We start from the raw sequence: 22,722 nt of genomic DNA, 5'->3' as shown, positions 1-22,722 counted from the left end.
TAAATGTGGCTTTGGTGGTTTGTTTTACATTTCCCAGGAAATGCAAAGCAACAGCGCCCTTCAAACGGTGCCTCTCTGCACCTTGTCTATGGCAGAGACACTCATTGCAACCCAGAGAGCCAAATTGTGCATTTTCCAGCCTAGTGCTCAGAGGCAAGGCCCAAAGCGCAGTTCAAGACTTACGATTCGCCCCTTGAAGAGAACTAACCAGCGGGTGGGAACTCTCTTGCTCTCCCTTCCTGTAGGTGTGCAAGAACTGTGGTTGAACACCCCCCCCAACACACACACGAGACAGAGACACAGTGACAGAGAGAGACAGAGAAAAAGAATTTCATATGATGTATATTTTGATATTTTCCCTCTCTAGATTGATCTCCACTTCCCCACCTGCTCAATTTCCTAGCCTTTTTTTTTTTTTAATATATTCTTTTTAAGTAACCCATCGAGTCCAGTTTGTATTGTCCATGTATTTCTGGGTATGGGGCCATCCATTGGAGTGTGGTTGACCTACTAGGAGCCGTACCCTTAAAGAAAACTGACTCTCCCTCCCCAAGAATCTACCAGTTGTCTACAGTTCCTCGGGATGGGATGGGGGTAGGCCCCTCCCACTCCATGCTGGCTTGACTGGCTTGGTCCCATGCAGGCTACCACAGCTGCCACAGCTCATGAGCGCAGAGATCTAGTCATGTTGAGAAGACAAGGCTTTCTGCCCCTTGTCTCCAACCTCTGGCTTTTACAATAATTCACTCATCTTCTCTGATGGTATTTAAGTGACTTTCATTAAAATTTGTGTAGAAAACAAATCTTTAGTGAGAAAAACATTAGGATCTGGGGTGTATGTTACGCAAGTGGAGCCCAAAGGATCCCACACACGGGCTGCTCATGGGAGAACACCAGTGAACCTCTCTACCCAGTTCTGGGTGAAAACTGTTCCTAGTACAAGACTCTACCTGCCCCTTTGTCAGCTGTCTGTGGGGTGACATCTAGGAAAACTGGGTTTTGCTATTGTACAATGTGTAAAAGTGAGTTAAGAGTTAAGGCCTTCACTTTCATCATAGGCCATCTTCTCTGTAGGAACTGCCAGTAGCCTGGCCTGGAAGCCAGCGCCATCTCTTTCTTCGCCTGTAAATCTGTTTCCAGGTGATTTCTCTGTCATGTGCCATCTTTCATGATAAGCTGCTTGACTCCAGTTGGTCCCATGGTTCTCTTTGTAGCTCACTGGCCTATGACCCCAGAGAGGATTCCCCCAGATATCTCATTGCAGGATCGAGCACCAACTCAGATGAGGTGTCTGTGGAAGGTGAGTTGGCAGGGCGGAGCCTCATGCCCCACCACCCTCCCCCACTGTTGCTGCATGCCTACGGACATCCCAGGACAGGGTGCCCTGAAAACACACCCACAGCAAAGACACACAAACATGTACCTCATTTGTCTGCGAAGCCTATGTCTGAGGAGCTCCCCTGAGCCAACAACTGCCACAGATAATACACTCATTCACCATGCAGGAAACACACTCCTTCCATTGAAAAGTGACGACATTACATTGAACTAGCTCCCAGCCCTGCTCTGAATTATTCTCAGGGTGTCTGTGGCACAGAGACTCGTACACAGAAAACAAACGCAGTAACCAAGAGGCTTCCCAGACCCTGCTGTAAAAAACAAAACAAAACCCAGCCAGTCTTGCCTTGCATTCTTTCCAAATCTGTCTCGCTCTGTGATGTGCCTCTGTGTAAATGTTCTATGGGTTTAGTCTCACAAACCCCAGTAGGTAATGAGGGATGCCTATTTATGTCAGATTTACTGAAGAAAACCAGAAAGTGCAAAAAAAAAAAAAAAAAATTGAAGCAGTCTATGGAGCTTCCGTAAGCAGAGGAGGGTAGCAGAGAGGACTGCACTTAGCAATCTGCAGCGGCTGGAGACGCCATTTTGAGGATGATTCAAGGATGAGAGAGCCTTGGAAGTGCCTGCTGCAGTGACAGCTCCATTGGCCCTCAACTTTCCTCTAAGCCCAAAGCAGCCAGCTCACCCAGGGATTCTGGGTATCCTCTTGGGTAGCTGAGTACGGTGGTGTCTGTCCTATCATGAAGAAGGTTGAGTCAGGAGGATTGTGACTTTGAGGTCAGCCTAGGCTACATAGTAAGACCTTATCTAAACAACAAAGCAAAACACAGACTGAGAGAGTAGGGTATGCTGGCGGTACATACATGTGTTCTCTCAGCACTCAGAAGGCTGAGGCAGGAGGATTATGACTTCATTGTAAGCCTGGAGTACAGGAGACCTTGAAGAAGAAAAGAAGAGGAAGAGGGAGGGGGAGGGGAGGGAAAGGGGGAGGGGTGGGAGGGAAAGGGGGAAGAGGAGGAGGAAGAGGAAGAGGTTGGATCACAGAGTCTCAGGTTCCTTCCTGCTCTGAAATCTTGTGATTCTTCAAATAAAACATCACATTACAAACTGCTCCTGCATCTCTAACTGCACTTTGAGTCTGAATAGTGGGAACAGGGGCCCTGCCGTGCAACCTGCTGAGCCTGGAGTCCCTATGGAAAAGGGACACAAGTTGTTAAGGACGGTGGCGTGGCGGCACCTATAGAAAAACATTGTGAGCAGGTGACTGGTGTCACACCCAGAAAATCCAAACGGCGAATCTACTTCTGCCCCAACAGATATCCACCCCTTCCCCTGATCCAGGACCTAAAATAATGACTGACTCCAGAAGCAAGATTCATGGATATCCATCTGTCTCTGGTTCAACTTGGGAAATCCTGACCTTTGAATGTGAACAGTACATTGGGGAGCCATGTTGAGCTTCCACTCAGCGCATAGCCACATAACCCTTTGTAAACACCCCCCACCCCCACCCCGGGGATGAGATTAACCAGGGGCTCCTGTGGTTGAAAATGCTCCCAAGTCCTCATTTGTGTCTGTGCCAAGAGGTTTAAGTACCCTGCGCCTTACTTAGACTCAATGTTTTAAGAACCATCAATAAACAAAGCAGCAGCCATTGTGAGGAAAAAGTGTATTTCACAGCCATTATAAAAGTACATATATTCAATAGTGGTGACATAAATATAGTCCTTACTCATGACCAAATCGTATGACTAAAATAGACTCTTCCTCCTGGACTTCACATGATGACAGATCGGCCGTTCCCATCAGTAGCCACAGGCTGACTAGAATCACAGGCAAAGACTCATTCATGAAGGACAGACAGTCATGGGTCAAACAGACAATACACTCTGCACTTAACAAAAGGATAGCCACATTTTCCGTATAAATATAATAAAACAATAAAGAATTTAACATTTCTTCTTTCACGCGGTTTCCTAGACTCGTCTGTCAGGTGTTTATGTGCGCCCCAGAACACAGCTTGTCTCCCTCCTGTTCTCATTTGCCTCTCAATGGGTCCACTGCCTACTGAGGACTCAGGTGGGTAACCTGAGTTCAGAGTCCAAGGTACCAGTAGCAACGCAGGCAAACTAGTTGTACATCTGACGCTGTTCTCGAAGCATTTGAAGGATGGGAGACTCTTTCTCCACAGGCTCGCACCAACACAGGCACACATACATACGAGAAAAGCAAACAGTCAGAAAAAGACATAAAGGGCTAGGAGAAAGGGGGCGGGCACAGTACACAGGTACACATCCTACCAGCTTTGCAGAGCCAGATGCCTGCAGCTGGCAGTTATCTTTTAAAAGGACTCTTCACCCGTCAAAGCTCAAACACGTCACATCAAATACGGAGAGCGTCTGTGGATGGCTCTCCTCTTCTCTCTGCTTAAAGAGTTCTATTTTCAGTGTCAAGTCCTGGGAGCTGAACGGAAGCCATGCTGAATGAAGAACACCATCAGCTCTGGGAGAAAAGCCTGGCCTCCTCCTGTAATGGGTCCTCGGGAGGGAGTCAGTCCCTCCCTAAAGTTTAAGTAGTCCAGGTCTTACCAAATTCAGCCAGGACTAGAGCAGCTTTCTTCCAGGGTCAGCCAAATCCGTGTTCTCTTCTAGTTCAGTCAGAGCTCTGAGAGGCCAAAGGAAGCCGCCCGCCACCAGTAAATGAGAGGCAGTTGTACTGTGTCTCAGCCCTCACTGGCAAAGGCCGGCTTTGTGACGTCACAGAAATTTGCCCACTTTAGAATCGATGGACCAAGATGATGAACCTGGCTTCCTGGCTACAGCTCTGGTCTCTGACCCCATCTGAAATAGTCAAAGGCCAGAAGATTCTGAGCTGTTCCATAACTTCTAAACTAACTGTGGTCCAGCCCGTGCCAAGTCTTCCCCTCCTGACAACAGTGCCCTTTGTCCTCTGCTAAGTACCAGGGCCCACGATGCACACAGAGACAGTCCTCCATCCAGCGCCAGCCGGACAGGATCAGACAACACCAGGTTCCACAAGAGACACACAGAGTGGCACAGTCACAAAACCGGAAATGCATCTTTGGTTCAATCCTGGAGGGGAAGGTGCAGATTACAGCATGGACTGAAAGCCTGTTTGGGGGGCACTGTTTCCTTTGGGGACGAACCGTCTTGTGAGCGTGTTCCCAGGGGGCGGCAAGCCTGCTCCTAGCTCCCAGCAGAACAGCTAAGTTCTAACCACGGCAGAACAGCATGACACAGCGAATTCCCTGCTTCTTGCTGTCTCAACTCTGCTTTAAGAATCCTTTCTCTCTCTCCAGAGCCATCTGGAGCTAAGTTCTATGCCTTCTGCTGTTGCCACGGTATAAACACAGGATGGCTAGGCTACTATCCCTTAGGCAGGCAGGCCACTGTGGTCCTCCTGTTGCCACCCAAGCCAGCCTTTCGGCCATCTGAGCTGCAGCCTCTCAGAAAAACAAAAACACGTGAATTTGGTAAAACTACTTTTCATCTGGCCAACTAGTTTTTGTTTTTGAATTGCTATTTTGAGCCAGACACGGATATATACTTGTAATCTCAGCACTTTGGAGACTGAGGCAGGAGGATCATGAGTTTGAAGCCAGCTTGGGCTACTTAATGAGACCCTGTCTTTAAAAAAAAAAAAAAATTTAATTAATGACTTCATATAAAGAAAGATCTCTTTGGACAAGTTCGTTCAATCCTCAGCAAATTTCAACCCAAAAAGAAAAGGTCAGGGGAAAAAGAAAGAGAGGAAAGAAAAACCTGTCAAAACGTTGCACAGGAATGAGCGTTTAATGAGTCTTCGTCTTCCTCCTGGGTTCTCTCTGCTGGGTTCCATCTCTGTCTGAGGCGCCATCCCATCTTCCTCCCGGTCCAGCACTGTGACTCAGCACTCTGTGGGGACTCACTGTTAGGGAAAGGGGGGTTGCTTCCCTCTGTAGAGGGATCCCTAGGTTGGGTGAACGTCCTTACCAGCGAGTGGCACGTCCGCGTGAGACTGTAACTGACCACTGACGGTCAGTTACAGAACTGTGAGAGACACACAGAGCGGAGGGGAGGGACAACCTGGTACCAGTCTGGAAATCTGATTGGCCCAGCAGATGGAGGTGTGGTTTTTAGCTCTGAGCCCACTGGGGGGATCCTGGAGAGGGCTCAGTGATTGGTGATATAGCAAAGAAAATCTCAGGCTGGAAGGTGTGATTCCCACAGTTCGCCCCCTCCCCCTCCCCCTAGTCGCAGCGTCTCAGAGGGTCCCTAAGTAAGTGTGTGGACTTTGAGTCTGTGGACTTCAGCTGATACAAGCGTGGGACTTTGTGTGGCAGGTATAAAAGAATAAAGGATGCTCCCGTGAGGTTGTTCACCCATGCCCTGGTGCCTGCCTGTGTGGAGCCCTGTTCCGTGGCTGTCCTCACAGAGACCCAGAATCTTGCCATCCCAGGTTAACACTGGCCCTTGACACCGTCGGCCATGTCAAAGGAGAGGCTGGAGGGGGCTGTGGGCTGCAGAGGGGACATGCTGGCGTCCAGGGACCTCTCTGAGGAAGGCTGCAGGCTCTGGTGCCGCTTCCTCAGCATCTGTCCGATGCCCATCATGGGGAACCGTCCCCTGCTCTTCACACAGTTGGGGCTCCCCAGAGGCTGCAGGAGGCCATTACTGGGAACGGGAGGCGGTGAACACACACCCTCCTCTTTCGGGGGGCTGTTCTTTTCTTCGTGGGCAAAAGAGACCAGCGTGGAATGCAGTGGAGTTTGGAGAGGTGAGGTACTTCCGGACAGCAGCCCCTGGGAGAGTGTCCTCTCACTAGAATTCCTACGAGCCAGGCTCACAGGCGAGCTCAGGATCCTATAATGGTGAGAAGGGGACAGCAGTTCTATGTGGTCCTCTCGATCCACAGACTCAAAGGAGCGTACCATATCCAGCAGCAGGGGCTCTTCCTTGGGGAGGATGCTGGCACTTCCCGGCCCTGGTTGGTGTGGCTCTAGTTTCTTTACAATCCTTGGTGTCCTGGGAGGTGGGACAGGGATGAATTCCATGGAAGAAGAAGCCACACAATTGGAATCAGAGGTTTTTCGGAAAAGATTGCGGCAGACGAAGGAATCTACATACCAAGGAAACAAGACCATGAAAAATAGGTTCAGAAAGAGCACACACAGCCATTGTGTTCATGCCCTCCCAACCACCACCCCCCACCCCCAGCCACCACCCCCAGCCACCAGCTTAACTGAGACAAGCAAACTAATGCAAGCAGGAGGAAGCAAACACCCTAGTCTAGTTAGAGGAAGAATCAGCCAGAACATCTGAGGCCCCACAGAACCCCACAAGTCTTTCTAGGGTATAGGAGGCACCAGGCTAACCCAATTCAACAGCCACTCTATTTTGGTAACTGAAAATCCCAGAGGCTTTTGAACAGAGGTTTGCTGCTCAACAGAACATCCACTAAAAGCTAAAACGTCCACAGAGTCTGGCTTACTGAACACCCACATATCTGATCTTCCTTCCAACTGCTAACTATGGAAAGACTTGGGTCCTCTCAGATACTTTCTTACAAGTTTGCCATGGTAAAAAAAAAAAAAAAAAAAAAAAAAAATATATATATATATATATATATATATATATATATATATATATATGTAACAGAAAGTTTACCAGCTCAATTTCTTTCACTCAACAGTTTGGCAAAGACACACAGCTATTTTATCCTGCAGAAATAATGCTGCCATTGAAGACTCATCCATTCTGTCTTGTTTCCCTACACTCTGACAACCCCATTCCACCTGCAGCTCCCTGAACTTGGCCATTGCAGGAACACACATAGTCTCATAGGATAGCTGAACTTTGAAGACTGGCTCTTTCCCCTTAGCGCAAAACCTTCCAGGATCATCCAGGCTGTAGGTGCCCCTCCTTTTTTCAAGCCTCCCTTGTGGCTTTAAAATCAAGGCAGCCTCGGCAACTTCAAACAGAACTGTGAGGCAAAGGCAACTAGCCAGCGGCCAGACTTCCCATCTCGAGTTGGCATTGACCAGCATCTGGGTTTGTAAACTGTCCCAGGAAAGAGAGGGCAACCCCCCGTCCCCCCCGTCCCCCCCCCTCCCCCCGCCCAGAGGCTCGACCCTTGGGGGAAAGAGCACCAAGCTGATAAAGAATCAGCTCCATCCACCTCAGGGTCTTTTCACTGAGTAACGTTTTAAAGCCCAGCTGCAGGAGCAAGCTGCTGCCCAGTGCGAGTGGCTTCAGGAGCAGCCAAGGGCTCGGAGAATCTTCCTTCCCCACGTAAATAAATACTCAGACACGGAAATAAATCTCCTCAGGCAGCAGATGCCTGGTACGTGACAGCAGGAAGATGTAGGATTTCATTAATGGCTAATCTTGTCAGTGATCCGGCTGGTGCACAAGCATGGCTTCCCTTCCTAGTGCTATGTTCTGTGCACCAAGACCGGCCGGGCTCTGGGAAATGGAGGGCTAGGAGCTGCCACCCCAGAGTCCCACTAAGCAGAGCAACAAGTCTGAGTTGACCTCAGATGACCACTCCCCTCCCTGAGCCTCAAAGTCTGTGCTTTGACCTCTATAAATAAATAATAAAACCTCAGCAACCCACCTATATAAAGAGAACACTCTTGTCTCAAGATTCCATGTTAGGACACCCCCAGTCTCCCTCCCAGTGAGGGGGGGGGATTTCTCTCACGAATCTCAAACCTGTGCCATCCAGGGATGATCACACGTATCAGTTATCAACAATGGAATAGATTCTGAATTGGACACAGTGAGTTTATTTATAGTAGCTCTAACAGCCAGTGGCTATTACAACTAAGGGACTCAAAGGAAGACCTCTGGCCCACAACCAACCAGCAGAACTGGGACTTGAACTTGGCTCGGGGAATCCCACCACCACTCCAGAACCCAGACACAGTCACACTTGAATGTCTCATGGGGCCATGTTTCCAATAAGTCTACATCCCAGCACCCGATTTTGCCTCCACCTCCTGCTCTCATCAATCTATCCCATTGGTTCATGCAATCTCAGGTACTCATCCTAGCCCAGAATGTGGTGTGTGCCAGTCTCTGAGGCTGCACATCTCCCTCTATTCTTACACCCCAACCTTCTGTGATACCTTATGCCCTGGCCTCCAGTCCCACAATGCCATGCATGCAGACTTCTGCCCCTACATGCTCTGGACCTGCAGACTCTCATACCACAACTATCTATCTGATGACAGTCCCTATAGTACCATGTACCCCAGCCTCGGCTCCTACAACACTAATTTCTGGTCTGATTTCTGCCTCTACAGTTCTTTATATCTCAAGTCTTCTTCCACAGTCCCGAGCACCCTGATGACCCGCTGCCATATCTCTGTGTCTGCTCCTTTTACACCGTGTACCTGCAGTGCTATGCACCCCATCTCTGTTTTCATCATACTGCGCACACCCATCTCTGTCTTCTCCAACCCTGCACAGGTGATCCACCCCGCTGCTTGGTCTGAGTCCCTTGGCCTTGGATGTACCGATGGGCCCTTTCCAGCGGCACAGTCGCCTCTGTTCTGAGCCCACACAGCCACCCGCACACAGTGAGCTGAGCAGGACAATGGAGTTGACCTACCTTTGTCGGGGAAGCCTGACTTGGAGGCCTTCCTGTCTTTGAGCAGGGCTTTGGTACTCTGGAGCTGTGTGATCAGCGAGGGCGATGGCTGTTTGTGAGAAGGCAGATTCTTGTCCAACTTCTTGGAAAACGGACGGTGGAGAAAATCACCTCTTTTTTCTTGTTCTTTGGGCTTTTTATCCTTCGAAACAAAGCGAACACACCTAGTCAGACACCCACAAGAATACACTCGAGGCTTCATCTCTGAAAAAGTCACCCGAAGAGATGAGAGGAACTCATCTTTTAAATGTTGTATGCTTACCCGTGTGTGGACTGAGGAGAAGTCTGAGGTCTAGCCAGTGCTCCAGAGAGCCAACTCCCTCTGCCTGGGAGCAAGTGAACCTCTCTCTAGCTCACTTACACTGCACTGTGTCAATATGTTCCAGAGTGGCCAAGGCCACGCTATGTGATCAAGTATTCTGGAAAAATCTGAAGGAACTAAGGAGCAAAAAAGCCAGAGTTTTAAAGACCTACTGTGTGCTTTGAAGTATTGCCATGGTTAAGCATGGTCGTGCAGACCTATGATTTCGTTATTCTGAGGCTGAGCAAGGAGGATTTCAAGTTCAAGGCCAGCCTGACCTACATAGTGAGACCTGGCTGGGGTTAATCGTAACCTTCAACTTGATTGGATTGAGCAACGTGTAGGGGCTTTACAGAGCCTGCTCCTGGGGGTGTCTATGAGGGCAAATCCTGATCTTATCTATGTATCAGTTGATGGTCTCAAAACTGGAAAGGATGGTTAGGGAAGAGGTGAAATTTAGGGAGGCAGGGCTTGGTTGAGAGAAAGGCCACTGAGTGTGTGTTATTTGCAGTTATATTTTGCTTTGGCCTCTTTCCTAATATCTATTTGCTTCCATCCGCTATGATATGACCAGCTCTGCTCTGCCCTGACCCCTATGGTCTGAAAACTCTGAAATCAGAAGCAAAATAATTTATCCTATAAGTTGTTTTTTCATATGGATAGCACAACAGTGAAAAATTCCAAATAAACCATGTCTCAAAATACTAAATCCATCCCTCCATCCTTCCATCAATCCGTCCATCCATCCATCCATACATGCATACATACATATATACATACATATACATCACCAAGTGGTACCCTGAGATGCTAACTGCATCAGAGACTTGGCAAACACAGAGATGGCTGCTTTCATTTAACAGGAGACCCAGCATGTTTAGTCTAAACACTAAAGAGCCAGAGAAGTCCTGGTGAGTTCCTAACCCTCACTATAGTCTAAGCATGGGAGCACTTATGTACAGACCTAAAACCCGCCTGGATATTGCCATTTTTTTGAGCTGTAGATTTTATCTCTACAGAACCAGATCCTAATCCCTCTAATGGGAGTGGACTCGACTGTTTGATTTGCCTTCAGCCCCACAGTCTCTGGCATTGAGCCAGGCACTTAGACCCAGCATTATAAGCAGCAACCGGGAGGGAGAAAGGGTCAGTGGAAACTGAACTGATTAAAATTAATTGAGTTCAAGTTTCTGGGAACAGTGGAGCCACTAAGCAACTGCAGAAGGAGAAATCCTTTCTCTGGCCCTGATGACGACACTCGTATTTACTGTTAAACCTGGGCAAGGCATCCCTGATCTTGCCCTGGGTGAGGGGAAGGCAGCTTTCTACATTTTTCCCCCTTTAAGCTGAACAGTATTTTTAATTTGAGGGAGCTCATCAATGTTTCATTTATGTGCTGACGAGCTTTGCGAGGAAGTGGCCCTTGGCACTTTCACCAACGTGCCCTTCCCGACAAGGATGCCCGGTTCCTTTGCAGAGAGCTCGTTGTGCAGAGACAGGAAGTGAGGATGTGGGGTCCTCAGTGCCACTCCCAGGGATAGAAACACCGGGGAGAGATAACCCTTAACCAGTGAGGGGGTGAGAAGTAAGGAGAGCGGCTCACATAGATACTACAGGCTCCTTCCTCAGCCGCCGCCGCTGCCATTACTAAGGTCACAGGAAGCCTGTGATGAGGGACGAGCCTGGGATGGTCCAGGGACTCCTCCTGAACTGACTGAAAACTCAGTGATTCACAGCCCTCATCGGTACTATGAACTCCACATGGCCTAGGATAGGGTCAGGTGGTGGCAGCTGGAAGAGACTTGGTTACTGTAGGAGCAGCCTCCCAATAAAAGACTCTCCGCTGTACTTCCAAACACACGGTCCCTTCCACCACACTGTGATGCAGCGAGAAGGCCCTCCCTCTGCAGACACTGGCATCCAGAAATGTAAGAAATGAACCTCTGTTGTTCATAAATTATCTGGTCTCGGGCATTCTACTGTTAACAGAAAATGCACCAAGACATCCAGATTGCTACAAGGTGTGTTCCAAGTGACCATGGGAAGGCAGGCAGGAGATAATCACAGGTCTCTACTGCTCTCTGCCCCTCTGTTTCTATGAAACACAAATGGTCCACATTCTACCTTTTCTAAAGCAAAGGAGAACAAGCTTTTATAGCAAATGCACAGACAGACAGACAGATGGACAGACACACATACACACAGAGCCATGTGAATGCATATAGACACAAATAGAACAACACACAAACAGAACACACACACATACACAGACAGACAGAGCCACTTAGATACACACACAGATAGACACATATAGACCCAAGCAGATACACAGGCAGCACACACAAACACAGATGGGCAGATAGACACACACACACACACACACACACACACACACACACACCTACAGACCTCTATGGAGCTTGAAAGAGGGTATGATAGGTTTGCCCTGAAAAGTCTAAAGGAACTTCTTCCGTTCTTTTTACTTTTTCTTTTTTACTCTTTCTGTTCATCTGCAAAGTCACCATTTCTATCCGTTCCTACCTCAAGGGGGGGGGGAGAAAAATAAACCTGATGAGATACACTGTTGCAATGCACTTTAAAATAAAACTTGATAAAAAAAAAGATCAAATTGCATTCACCCCATTTTAGAACATGAGAGGGAGAGGGAGAGGAAGGGGGAGGGGGAGGAGGAGAGGGAGAGGGAGAGGGAGAGGGAGAGGGAGAGGGAGAGAGGGAGAGGGAGAGGGAGAGGGAGAGAGGGAGAGGGAGAGAGCGAGCAGCAAAGGCTCCTTCAGACCGCTCTGTACCCCAGGCACAGGTGGGCAGCCAGCAGCTGTGGGAGACTACTGTGGCTCCTTTCCAGTCCCCTTTGGGGGTTTCCATGGTTTAAGAATCAGGTTATGAAAGCTCTAGGGCCAGTCTCACTTCAGACTGAACTTAGTAGCAAGAAGTAGGTAAGATGTGGGCGTCTGCTGGAGAGGGAGGCCAAGGCTGCTGGCCTGTAAGGACAAGTTCCTGTGCTCAAGGGAGGGACACTTGGCAATGAGGAGAGGGCCTCATTGTGTGAAGGGGAAACCGCTTGCAGGCCAAACACCTCCAGATAGCCCTGCTAAGGCCATCCTTGTTGGACTTGTGCCCCAGCATGCCCCACAAACCCTCAGAACAAGCGTCTCCATAGAGATTCCATTGTACCTCTTCCCAGGAGCAGTTAAGAGCTCCATCTTCAACACTCCTTGATAGGGAACCTTGGGCTAGTTGAGTGGTCCAAAGGAAATGTGTTTATTTAACCAGCTGATCCACTGCCCCAGACACGTGCCTGCGATCACCCGGTTAGACCTTTCCATTTGCCTATTTTCTCCAAAAGACATCCCCTAGGGAGCAGCATGCTAGCAATATCTTATGTAACAGGAAGTAATCTTCAAAGAAAAATAGATGGTGCTATGCCTTCTGAGGGCATGGGCCCTGCCTACCAGAGCTGAGGCTGGCAGGGACCTGCTTTCCCTGATTCTCCTTGGTCAGGGTCCCCGAGCATCCTGAGGGCTAAGGAACTGCTGAGGAAAATCACCATCTCGACTCTAAGCACTCTTCCCTTTTAACCCACAGGAAAGCTTCATATCACCAAGGGAGATCAGAGGAGACCACATGAGGTGGATACAAACAATTGTGTGTGTGTGTGTGTGTGAGAGAGAGAGAGAGAGAGAGAGAGAGCGCATGTGCAGGCCAGATAGACACCAGTTGATATCAGCTGCTGTTTTCGATCATGCTGTTTTATTTACAGAATCAGAGTCTCTCATCAAACTTGGGGAGCATAGATTTGTCTAGGCTAACTAGCTACCTCTGGGGGTCCTCTGTCTGAGTACTGAAAGGATGGTTTACCATTCAGTGGAAGAAACCAACATCAATCAAGTGTACGGAGACAGATGGGAATCCGCTCCAGCAACTGACCTGAGGGGGAGGCCTGCTCCTCAGACTCTAAGCCTTGAGCTCCAGAAAGCTGGCCTTTTAGATTCTCCTTTCCTGACCATCCACAGAGGCAAGCAGTCACCAGTGAATGACAGCCATGGTCATAGCTTGGGCAGTTGAATCCATCCCTGGCTCTCTGCAACATGCTGTGGGACCCTGAGCAACTACCATCGCCTCCAGGGAAGTGTATCTCCATCTTTAATCAAAAGTGTGGGTCCCTCTTGGCTCCGCAGGCAAAAGCAAGAATCCATCCTGCACCTGCAAGCTGATCAGATTGGCAAACAGTCTGACTAACAGAGACAGACCTCCTATCACGCCAGGCTGAAGGAGGAACTGCCCCTTGGGAAACTGTCTTCTCTCCCATACTGAGGGTGAGCCCTGGGGGCTGAGGGCAGCTGAAGATGCTCCAGTCAGCGTGTGAATTCAAGTGAAGCTCACCAGGACCGTGACTGAGGATCAAAGAGCTTTACCTGGATGCTTACAGCATGACAGCCAATTTGCCTACCCCCAACCCTACATGGCCAACATTCCCAGATGTCATTAGCCAGTCTGTATTGGTTTCTTTGTGCCTATCATGCCAGAGAAAGCCAGATTTGGCTGTTCATAGATCCAGGAGTAAAAGACAGAGAAAGAGTCAGTTTTGCACGGTAGCACCAAGCCACCATCCGAGGGGGAATCTGATCAGCTATGGACAGGATTCTGTGCAGGATAAGGAAAGATGGTTGCAGGGGTTGGTTCAGGGGAGACTGGCTGATACTCAGGATCACGGGACAGTTAACTGCATGTGTCAGCTTGGCTAGAGTGTGGCCAACACCGGTGTAAATGCTGCTGCAAAGGCTATGTTTAGGCTCTTCAGCATCCACATCAGCTAAGGACAGCCGACGGTCTTCCTAATGTGCTACGTCCCATACAATCAATTGAAAGCCTTAAGAAGAGAACCAGCAGGCTTGGAAAGCTGACTCTGTGCCTCGGAGTGCTTGCTCCCCAAGCACCAGGACCTGGGTTTGGATGTTAGCGCTCATGTACGAGCCAACCATGGCCTTATGCATACCTGTAACCCTGGCGTTTTGAGAGCACCAAGACAAGAGGATTTCTGGGGCTTCCAGCCAATCTGAAAAACCAGATACAGGCTCAGGAAGAGACCCTGCCTCAAAAGAAGGCACAAAGTGGTAGAGGAAGCCACCCAGTGCACTCTTCTGGTCTCCCTAGTTATACACATACATGCACATACATGCACATACACCACACACACAAGAATGAAAAAGATGGTTCTCTGTCTGTCTATCTTTCTACCATATCTCTATTTTCATATGTGTATGCAAGTGAGAGAGAACACATCTCTCTGGAGAGCCTGCTAACCCATCAGAGATCCCCAAATTCTTACCTGCACAGCATGGAATTCAAAGTCCCTCGTCCAGGTATCCAGGGAGGCCTGTGAGGAACACCAACCAGTTCTCATCAATTCAAGAAGCTGCAGCTATTCCATCTTCCCAGAACTCTACCCGCCCCCCCCCCAGGGCTCCCCCTGATGGAAAATTAATCATTTCAATGTTCGCAGAAACAAATCAACTCTAATAGCGGTGTGAGGAGGGAGCAGGTATCTTGACTCACATGCAGAGAAAGTTATTAAACACTGAAGCTCAGAAGGGAGGAGTGCTTGCCCGACAAAGCAGCAGGTTCATCGTGTCTCTCCAACAGTGACGACAGCCATGTCAGGAAGCAGATCCCACCCAGCACCTGAGAGGCTCTCCTCAGACTTTCCCCAGCTCAAACTCTCTTTCTAATTTGTTAATTCAACTTTGCTTGCTAATTATGTCTATGGAGACACACAGTGGCACGCATGTGGAGGTCAGAGGAGCCCTCGTAGGGCTGGATCTTTCCTTCCACCATGTGGGTTCCAGAGAGCAAACTCTGGTCCTCCAGTGGCAAGTGCCTTTCCCTGCTGGGCCACATCTGGCTGGCCCTTCTCCCAGCCTCTTTGTCCTCAGTGTAGCCACCATTCTAATTGCCAGAAGCACAAACTGCTTGACCGGTCTCCATGCTTTCTTTTCTCTTTTATATATGGTAGTTTGACCATGTTTCCCTCTTCCCCAGCTCCTCCCAGTCCTACTCACCGCCCAATTTCATGTTCTCTCTCTCTTTCTCTTAAAAATCAAAACAAACAAACAAACAAACAAACAAAGCCACAGAGTTCTTCGTGTGTTGTAACACTCCACTGGAGAAAATGGATTTTCCCTTTGGCAGCTGGCATCAATTTCAAATAGCTCCTTGTCTGTACTTTATTTTATGTGTATGTATATGTGTGTCTGTGTGAGTTCATATGCATCATGTGTTTGCAGGTGCCCATGGAAGACAGAGGACAGCTTCAGAGCCTCTGAAACTGGGGTTACAGGCTGTTGTGTGACCCCACGTGAGTGCTGGGGACAGCGTGGGGCCCTCTGCCAGAGCAGCAGCTGCTTTACTGATACGCCATCTCTCCAGCCCCAAGTCAAGGAGATTTTTAACTAAGCCATAAACTGAGCATCTTAGTATTTACTTTTAAACTAATCGTCCCCACAAGTTACCCTTCTGCAATATGGCTGGTGTCATTGTCAGACTTCGGACACATCTAAGAATGCATAAGAAGGAAGCCAAGCAGGGAAGATCATCAGAAACTATCAGACACCAGAGAAAGCCCTGGAGTAGCTTTCCTGTCCTAGCCCTCGGGAGGAGGCAGCCCTAAGTCGCTTTGACCTCTGGAACTGAGAGTTCCACCCTGGGTGTGATTTGGTACAACAGCCAGGTCAGAAGAATCCAGTCCCCTGCTGCCCCGTGACCTCAGCCTTGTCTGGAGAGACACCCCCCCCACACACACACTTCTAGTTCACGTTTTATAAATCATTTTTAAAGAGATTTAAACAAAAAACATTTTTACACCATACTTATTTTTAAAAGATAGGCTCTCTCTGTGTAGCCCTGGATGGCCTGAACTCCCAAAGGTCTACAGGCAATGCCTCCTAAATTCTGTGTTTAAAAGCATGCTCCATTATATGTATCCCATTTGAAGCCATTTTAACTAAGTAGATGACTACCCCATCTCCATTCCACTGGGCCCAGGGGTCCTTTGGATACCACAAATTGGTGTTTCCAAGTGAGATACATGTCTTACCCACATTTTGTTTGTTTGTTTTTTAGAGACTGGGATCCTCTGTATAGTCCTGGCTGACCTAGAACTCACACGTAGACAGGCTGGCCTCCAATTCAGAGATCCCCCTGCCTCTGCCTCACAAGTACTGAGATCAAAGACAAGCACCGTCACACCCGACTGTATGTTCCACTTCTACACAGCAGTCTTTGCCTTTTTACATGAAGAAGAAGAATTCTTAGTAGCATAGCACTGTAATCCCCAAAGGGAAGCTTTGAAAACTCAATTAGGCTTATTTGTCCTCTAGTAGAGAAAAGAACAGAAATGAGGAAATAAAAGAGGCCACCCGCACACTCAGGGCACAGGACACCACAGCTTCATGACGTCCAAGGAGGATGTGGCCCTCCAATCAATGCCCCCCCCCCCATGAACTGCAACCTCACACTCCATCACCTGACCCCATCCACCCTCACCCTGGCATTTTCTCCCCCCACCCCCCTACCCACTCCAATGCCAGCCAGTGGCAGCTAGAGTGAACTCCCAGGGGCTGCAGTGAAGCCTGGGCCATCTAAGACCTTCCTAGAACATTTTCTAGCCAGCCCCACTCCACTCTCTAGGTTCCAACAGAGATGAGTGGGGTATCTAGTAATGTAGCCTGTGATTCAATTAGCAGAAGTAATACTGCACATCGGAGAAACAAATGGATCATAGAAAACTGAGATGCAGTTTGCCCATTAGTGCTCCTATTTAAATCCTAACTGTTCAATATTTCAACAAATGTTTCAAACGTTCGCCATGTGTTCTCTGGCCAAGTGGAAATAACCGTCAAAGAAAAGGAGTCTGAATGCGAGATGGGCCTCTTTCCCAACAGGGCTCTGGCTCTTACAGACACAGCCGCAGAAGGCTGGGTGCGAGAGCCATGCAGACAAAAAGACAGGAGCAGGAAGGCCTGGGGGACACTCAGGGTACATGCACTTTTTTTATAATTGAATGGACACCTAGAAGTGAATTTTGCATGCTCCAGACTCCAACAGGGTGAGCAGTCTAGTGATCTTGCCTCTTGCTTAGGATGCAGGCAGTGACCTAAGGGTTGCTCTTGGACAGTTCAACCTCTTCCGTTCTTGCCTCACTTTATTCCGTTTCTGACACAGGGCAAGGGGGCTTTTCATTCTTTCCTTTTTTCACTTAGCAAATATTTCCGGAGCATTTCCACCATGGCAGGAACCATGCAGGCTCCTGGTATGCTAACATAATCCTTGCTTTTGTGGAATTCATGGACCAAACTAGGAGAGCTGTTTGTTCATCCGGTGACTCCCTCAAACAAACGAGAAAGTGCTGAGACCAGCCCCGTACAACAGAACGCAGCCTTAGAGAGAATGGGGACCGAGCAGCAGACGTCTGAGAAAGGCAAGGGTCCTGGGGACCTGGCCATACCTCCATATTTGAAGACACACAGGCACTGACTGGGCAAAGAAAGTGAGGAGAAGATCCAGGTAGAATGAACAGGGTAGGCAGTGACGAAAATGAACCTCCTAGCCCTGGGGAAGTGGACACAAAGCAAGAGAAAGACTGCGTTTCTACTGGGTGTGAGGCCAAGCCATGGGGCCAAGGCAAAGCAAGTGACTCCCACATAGGTGGCCATGTCTTGGAGCCTCCAAAGGCATTAAGAAGGATAGGGACAAGCCCACTCTGGCTACTGTGTGGAGAAAAGAATGCCGAGTAGCTATGAGGGGACCAGAAGGACATGGCAGAGCCTCCAAGAGAAGAGGGGTGGAGGCTGGGAGCAGGTGGAAGATGGAGACAAGAGAGTAGAGGGTTTGAGGGGTTCACCGTCACAGAGAAAGACTTGGGGGGGGGCTTACTGTGTTTCTACTTTATGCCCCAGGGGAGGACAAGACGTCCTCCTTAGAGGACAAGGAGGACAAGTTACTTAGCAGGACTTGGTGACAAGCTGTCTTTTCAAGATAGATACTGTGTTTCTACTCTGAGTCCCTGCTGATGGATACTGTGTTTCTTTCTTTCCCTTCCCCTGCCCCCCGCCCCCCCCCCTCGCCAAAACCTGCCTGGGTTTCTCTGTGTAGCCCTGGCTGTCCTGGAACTCACTTTGTAGACCAGGCTGGTCTCGAACTCAGAAATCTGCCTGCCTCTGCCTCCCAAGTGCTGGGATTAAAGGCGGGCACCACCACTGCCCGGCTGGATACTATGTTTCTACTCTATGCCCGGAGGAGGACAAGACCTCCTCTGAGGAGGACAAGTTACTTAGCAGGACAAGGGGAGGGGCTGTCTTTTCAAGATGGATGGATACTGCGTTTCTACTCTATGCCCCTGATGATGGATACTGCGTTTCTACTCTATGCTCCCAGGGAGGACACAGCCTCCTCTGAGGACGACACCGGGAAGTGTTTTCATGCATGTTAAGGAGGGCTACGTGGAGTAGGAACTGATTAGCTAGGCCTACAGCTCAGAAGCATCTGACTCTCCAGTCTACTCTCCTACCCTCAGCCTAAAAGCCTGGCATGGGTGTATCGCTCAGGGTCTGCTGGCCCATCCTCCCAAAGGCCTTTTTCCATCTTTTTTATCCTAGAGATTCACAGCTGGTCTCAGACAAAGGAGGCAATTAATTAATTTCCTCTACCCCAGCCCTTCTCTGACTCATTCCCTCAGCCTCTCTCAGCCCAGCCTTGTGTCCTCCCACAGAGGCCAAGTTCTCTCCCCTTCTATCCCAGAACTTCTGTGATAGTCACCATCTCCGCTTTTTCTGTCTCCCCTAATCCGTGCACCGGGTTTTCTGCCTTCTCTGCTTCCTCAAAGATGTTCACCCGGGCATCCCCAGGACAGCTGTGCGGCTCTGCGACTTCTGCCAAACCATCTTTCCAGTTTCTCAGGCATCCCTCTCTCCAACATCATCTCCCCCCAACGCCCCTCACCTCCCCCCAATAGCTCTCCCTCCTCCTCTGTTTTTTCCCTCCCCTGCCCTGAGGCTTGGTCTAAAGTGGACAGTCAGCAAAGCCCAGCCTCCACCTTCAGTGTCTGCCCCATTCCTGGGCTCCTGTAGCATTCACACTCTGCCCTTAGAGTGTTGGCCTTAGACAGAGCCAGGCCAACCCCATTGTCAAGGTGAGAATTTGATATAGACAAGGAGGAGGTTGGCCACGGTCTGGAGGGGGGCCCTTTTCTGGTTGCTCCTTCCGTGAGCGAATTCTTGAGTTTGCCACAAAGTTTCACTGACAGGGCCTCAGCTGCTGACAAACTCTCTACAGGGAAGAGTTTTGTCTCCTTGGAATGAAACTGAGTAAACATACAGGGGAACCCTGGTGGTCAGGAAGCCCTGCATGTCTGGTCAGGAGGCCCTGTATGTCTGGTGCTGGGTCTGAAATTCCTCAACAAAACCTCTTCACAATGTTTTGGTCCGAGTTTGTAGCAGTCCGAGCTGCCATAGGATGCTAGTTTTGACTAAATTCAAGAAGCCTATTGGTTTGCTCTCAGGTACACAGCAGGTCATCTCAAGGCCCTGGTGGTATCTGACTAGAAAGCTCACTTCCACCTAGAGCTTCCCTTGCTCTTCGCCCACCTCTTCCTTCCCACACCAGCTGGGCCATTCGGCTGTATCTTGAGAACCCTGTGTTTTGGCTCCAACTGTGAGTGTTCAAAGGGTTCATCTAGATGGATTTCAGAATGAGCCTCCCAGCAGACTTCCAAGTCAGCACATCACAGAGATGCCTGCACATCAAGATTTACTGCAGCTCCACTCAGAATAGCCAAGCCATGGAGTCAGAGGTGTCCGACAGCTGAGGCGCGAGGAAGGAAGATCTGCTCTATATCCTATCCAGAAACCCAGAAGGTTTGGGTTGGGTTTTGATTGTTTTCAGTCACAAAGAATAACAAAGTTGTGTCCTTTGCAGGAAACTGGGTGAAGCTGGGGGAAATAATATTAAGTGAATTAAGCCAGGCTCAGAAGACAAACACCATGTCTTGCTTGTGTGCAGGTCCTAGATTTTCCAGAGTACACGAAACCATATATGTATACACCCTGAAAGTCGTAGTGAAGATGTGTGGGGAAACAAAGGGTTAATTCTAGATCAGGGAGAAAGGAAGAGGGCAGGGTATGTGGGGAAATACTCCCAAAAGTATTTTTTTTTTGTACGAAAAGTGTTTATGTAAAGTAACACTAAGTTTAATGAATATATAAAATGGAAATTTAAAAATAAAAGGCCTTTAAGCAAATACCATTAACAAACCAGGGAGTCTTGCCTTTCCAAGACTGCGTGCCAGTGGTCTGTGAGACACAGTGGACACACAGACGTGGAAATGTTCCTAGTGATATGTGGTACAGAAGGCCTGTGGTTTGGAGATTGAGTAATGTTGGCTCCGCGGTAGACCAGCTCTACAGGACTCAGCTGTAAGGCTGTTGGTCCTCTGCTATTTCTATGTCCTACGGTGTGATGGTTTGTATATGCTTGGCCCAGAGAGTGACACTATTAGGTGTGACCTTGTTGGAGTAGGTGTGTCACTATGGGTGTTGACTTTAAGACCCTCATCCTAACTGCCTGGAAGACAGTCTTGTCCTAGTGGCCTTCAGATGAAGATGTAGAACTCTCAGCTCCTCCTGTGCCAAGTCTGCCTGGGTGCTGCCATGCTTCCCCTGTTGATAATAATGGACTGAACTTCTGAACCTGTAAGCCAGGACCAATTAAATGTTGTCCTTATAAGAGTTGCCTTGGTCATGGTGCCTGTTCATAGTAGTATAACCCTAAGACATACAGTAACTGACTTTCTTTTCATTCTCCACTAAAATGGACTAAGAGCCCCTGAATTTGCTTCGGGGCCACTCACCTCATAGGGCTCCTTGGTGGCTCTGCACTTCTCTATCTGGTAGAGCTGGGTCTTGTAGCAGATGCTATCTTGGATATCTGATTTCTTCCGGAGAAAGAAATAAGAAACATAGCTTAAGTCCTGGGAAATAGGAACATCCATTACACAGTCATGAATTTTATTTTTTCAACCAGTGCTTAGCTGAGAAAACATCAAAAATGGCCGAAACACCAGTGAGCTGCAGTGTAGAGTCTCATCCCAGTATTGAGTTCAAGGAGAACCCAGAGCCCAGGAGACTCAGACAGCCTTGGGCAAGGCTCTACTCTCTTCTGGGTCTTGGTTCTTTCATCTGCCCAGTGTTTACCATCAGAGGAGAAAGCAGCAACCAACCAACTCATTAAGCTGGGAGAAAGAGCTGCTTACCACACTGAGTAGGAAGTGGCATGCCCGCCTGCTTATTGTAGAACAGGACTGAGAATGTAGCTCAGCTGGTAGAGAGCTTGCCTAGAACTTGGAGCTCCGAGTTCAATTGGCAGCACAGTGGCTACACCTATAGTCCTAGGATGTGCAAAATGAGTGAAGGATCAGAAGTTTAAGGTCATCTTTGACTACATAGAAAGTTTGAGACTAGCCTGGGACAGGAGACCCAGCCTCCAAAACAAAACAAAACAAAACTAGCTTGGGGTGATGGGATTACATCACCCCAAGTAGAGCCACAGCAAGCCACAGTGGAAGCCATCGAAGGAGGCAGCTTAAAATATGTATCTCTCTCTTTTTTTAAAGATTTATTTATTATTATATATGAGTACACTGTAGCTGTCTTCAGACACACCAGAAGAGGGTATCAGATCTCATTGCAGATGGTTGTAAGTCACCATGTGGTTGCTGGGATTTGAACTCAGGACCTTTGGAAGAGCAGTCAGTGCTCTTAACCACTGAGCCATCTTTCCAGCCCAAAATATGTATCTCTTGATAAAAGAAAGATTAAAAAAAAAAAAGCAGAGGAGAAAGAAAGGCAAACACAGGGAGCTGGGTATGCTAGTTCACTGGGCTGGATTTGAAAAACACACATGGGTTGTTGGTGATTGGCCAAAATAACTGGGACAGTGCCTAAAGGCAGTTAGATGAGCCACATCTGGACATCGCTGTGTGGACCAGCTGCAGCCATAGGCAAAGACCAGTTCGCTCCACTTGCCTAGAAGACGGGTTCTTATACCAGGTACATCTTACGATCAAAGAGTTAAGTGTTCCTGCTCAGGAAAATCAAACCCCGCTCCAGTCAGAACTAACCGCGTGGTCTGGGTTCCCAGGGAATGCTTTCCACTGGACAAAGCCACAGTCGTCTTCGCAACACTTAAAAGTGATGCTAGACAAAGCTGAAGAGAGGAAAAGACAGCAGAAGGCAAGGAGCCCAGGCTAAGCAAGACACAGCCTAAGCGTTTCTGACACAAGGTCCCTCTTGCTTGACTTGCATGGCACAGCGTCAAGACAGTATGAGGTGTAAATTCCTAGGTGTAAATGTCTAAGT

At 48.8% G+C, this 22,722-nt stretch overlaps 1 protein-coding gene across 3 annotated transcripts in view; it reads right to left on the bottom strand.

Moving 5' to 3' along the window:
- Positions 1 to 2,993: 2,993 nt before the first annotated feature.
- The window catches only part of Hunk (hormonally upregulated Neu-associated kinase), a 114,272-nt gene continuing 94,543 nt past the window's right edge, over positions 2,994 to 22,722 (bottom strand). The window contains exons 8-12 of one of the 3 annotated variants that reach the window (XR_384941.3): positions 21,216 to 21,299; positions 14,643 to 14,690; positions 8,956 to 9,136; positions 5,124 to 6,459; positions 2,994 to 4,181 (exon numbers count right to left, since the gene is read on the bottom strand). Coding sequence is in view for 2 of the 3 variants with exons in the window: in XM_011246130.2 (XP_011244432.1) it covers positions 5,801 to 6,459; positions 8,956 to 9,136; positions 14,643 to 14,690; positions 21,216 to 21,299 (972 nt within the window). In the remaining variant the exon portion in view is untranslated. Of the gene's footprint in view, positions 6,460 to 8,955; positions 9,137 to 14,642; positions 14,691 to 21,215; positions 21,300 to 22,722 lie in introns of all 3 variants that reach the window. The other 2 variants (XM_011246130.2, NM_015755.2) reach the window with 2 other exon arrangements.

This window comes from Mus musculus, chromosome 16 (genome assembly GCF_000001635.26).
Source record: "Mus musculus strain C57BL/6J chromosome 16, GRCm38.p6 C57BL/6J".
Lineage (NCBI taxonomy): Eukaryota > Metazoa > Chordata > Mammalia > Rodentia > Muridae > Mus > Mus musculus.
Note: the sequence above shows the minus strand (reverse complement) of the source record. Positions and strands in the feature narration are given on the sequence as shown.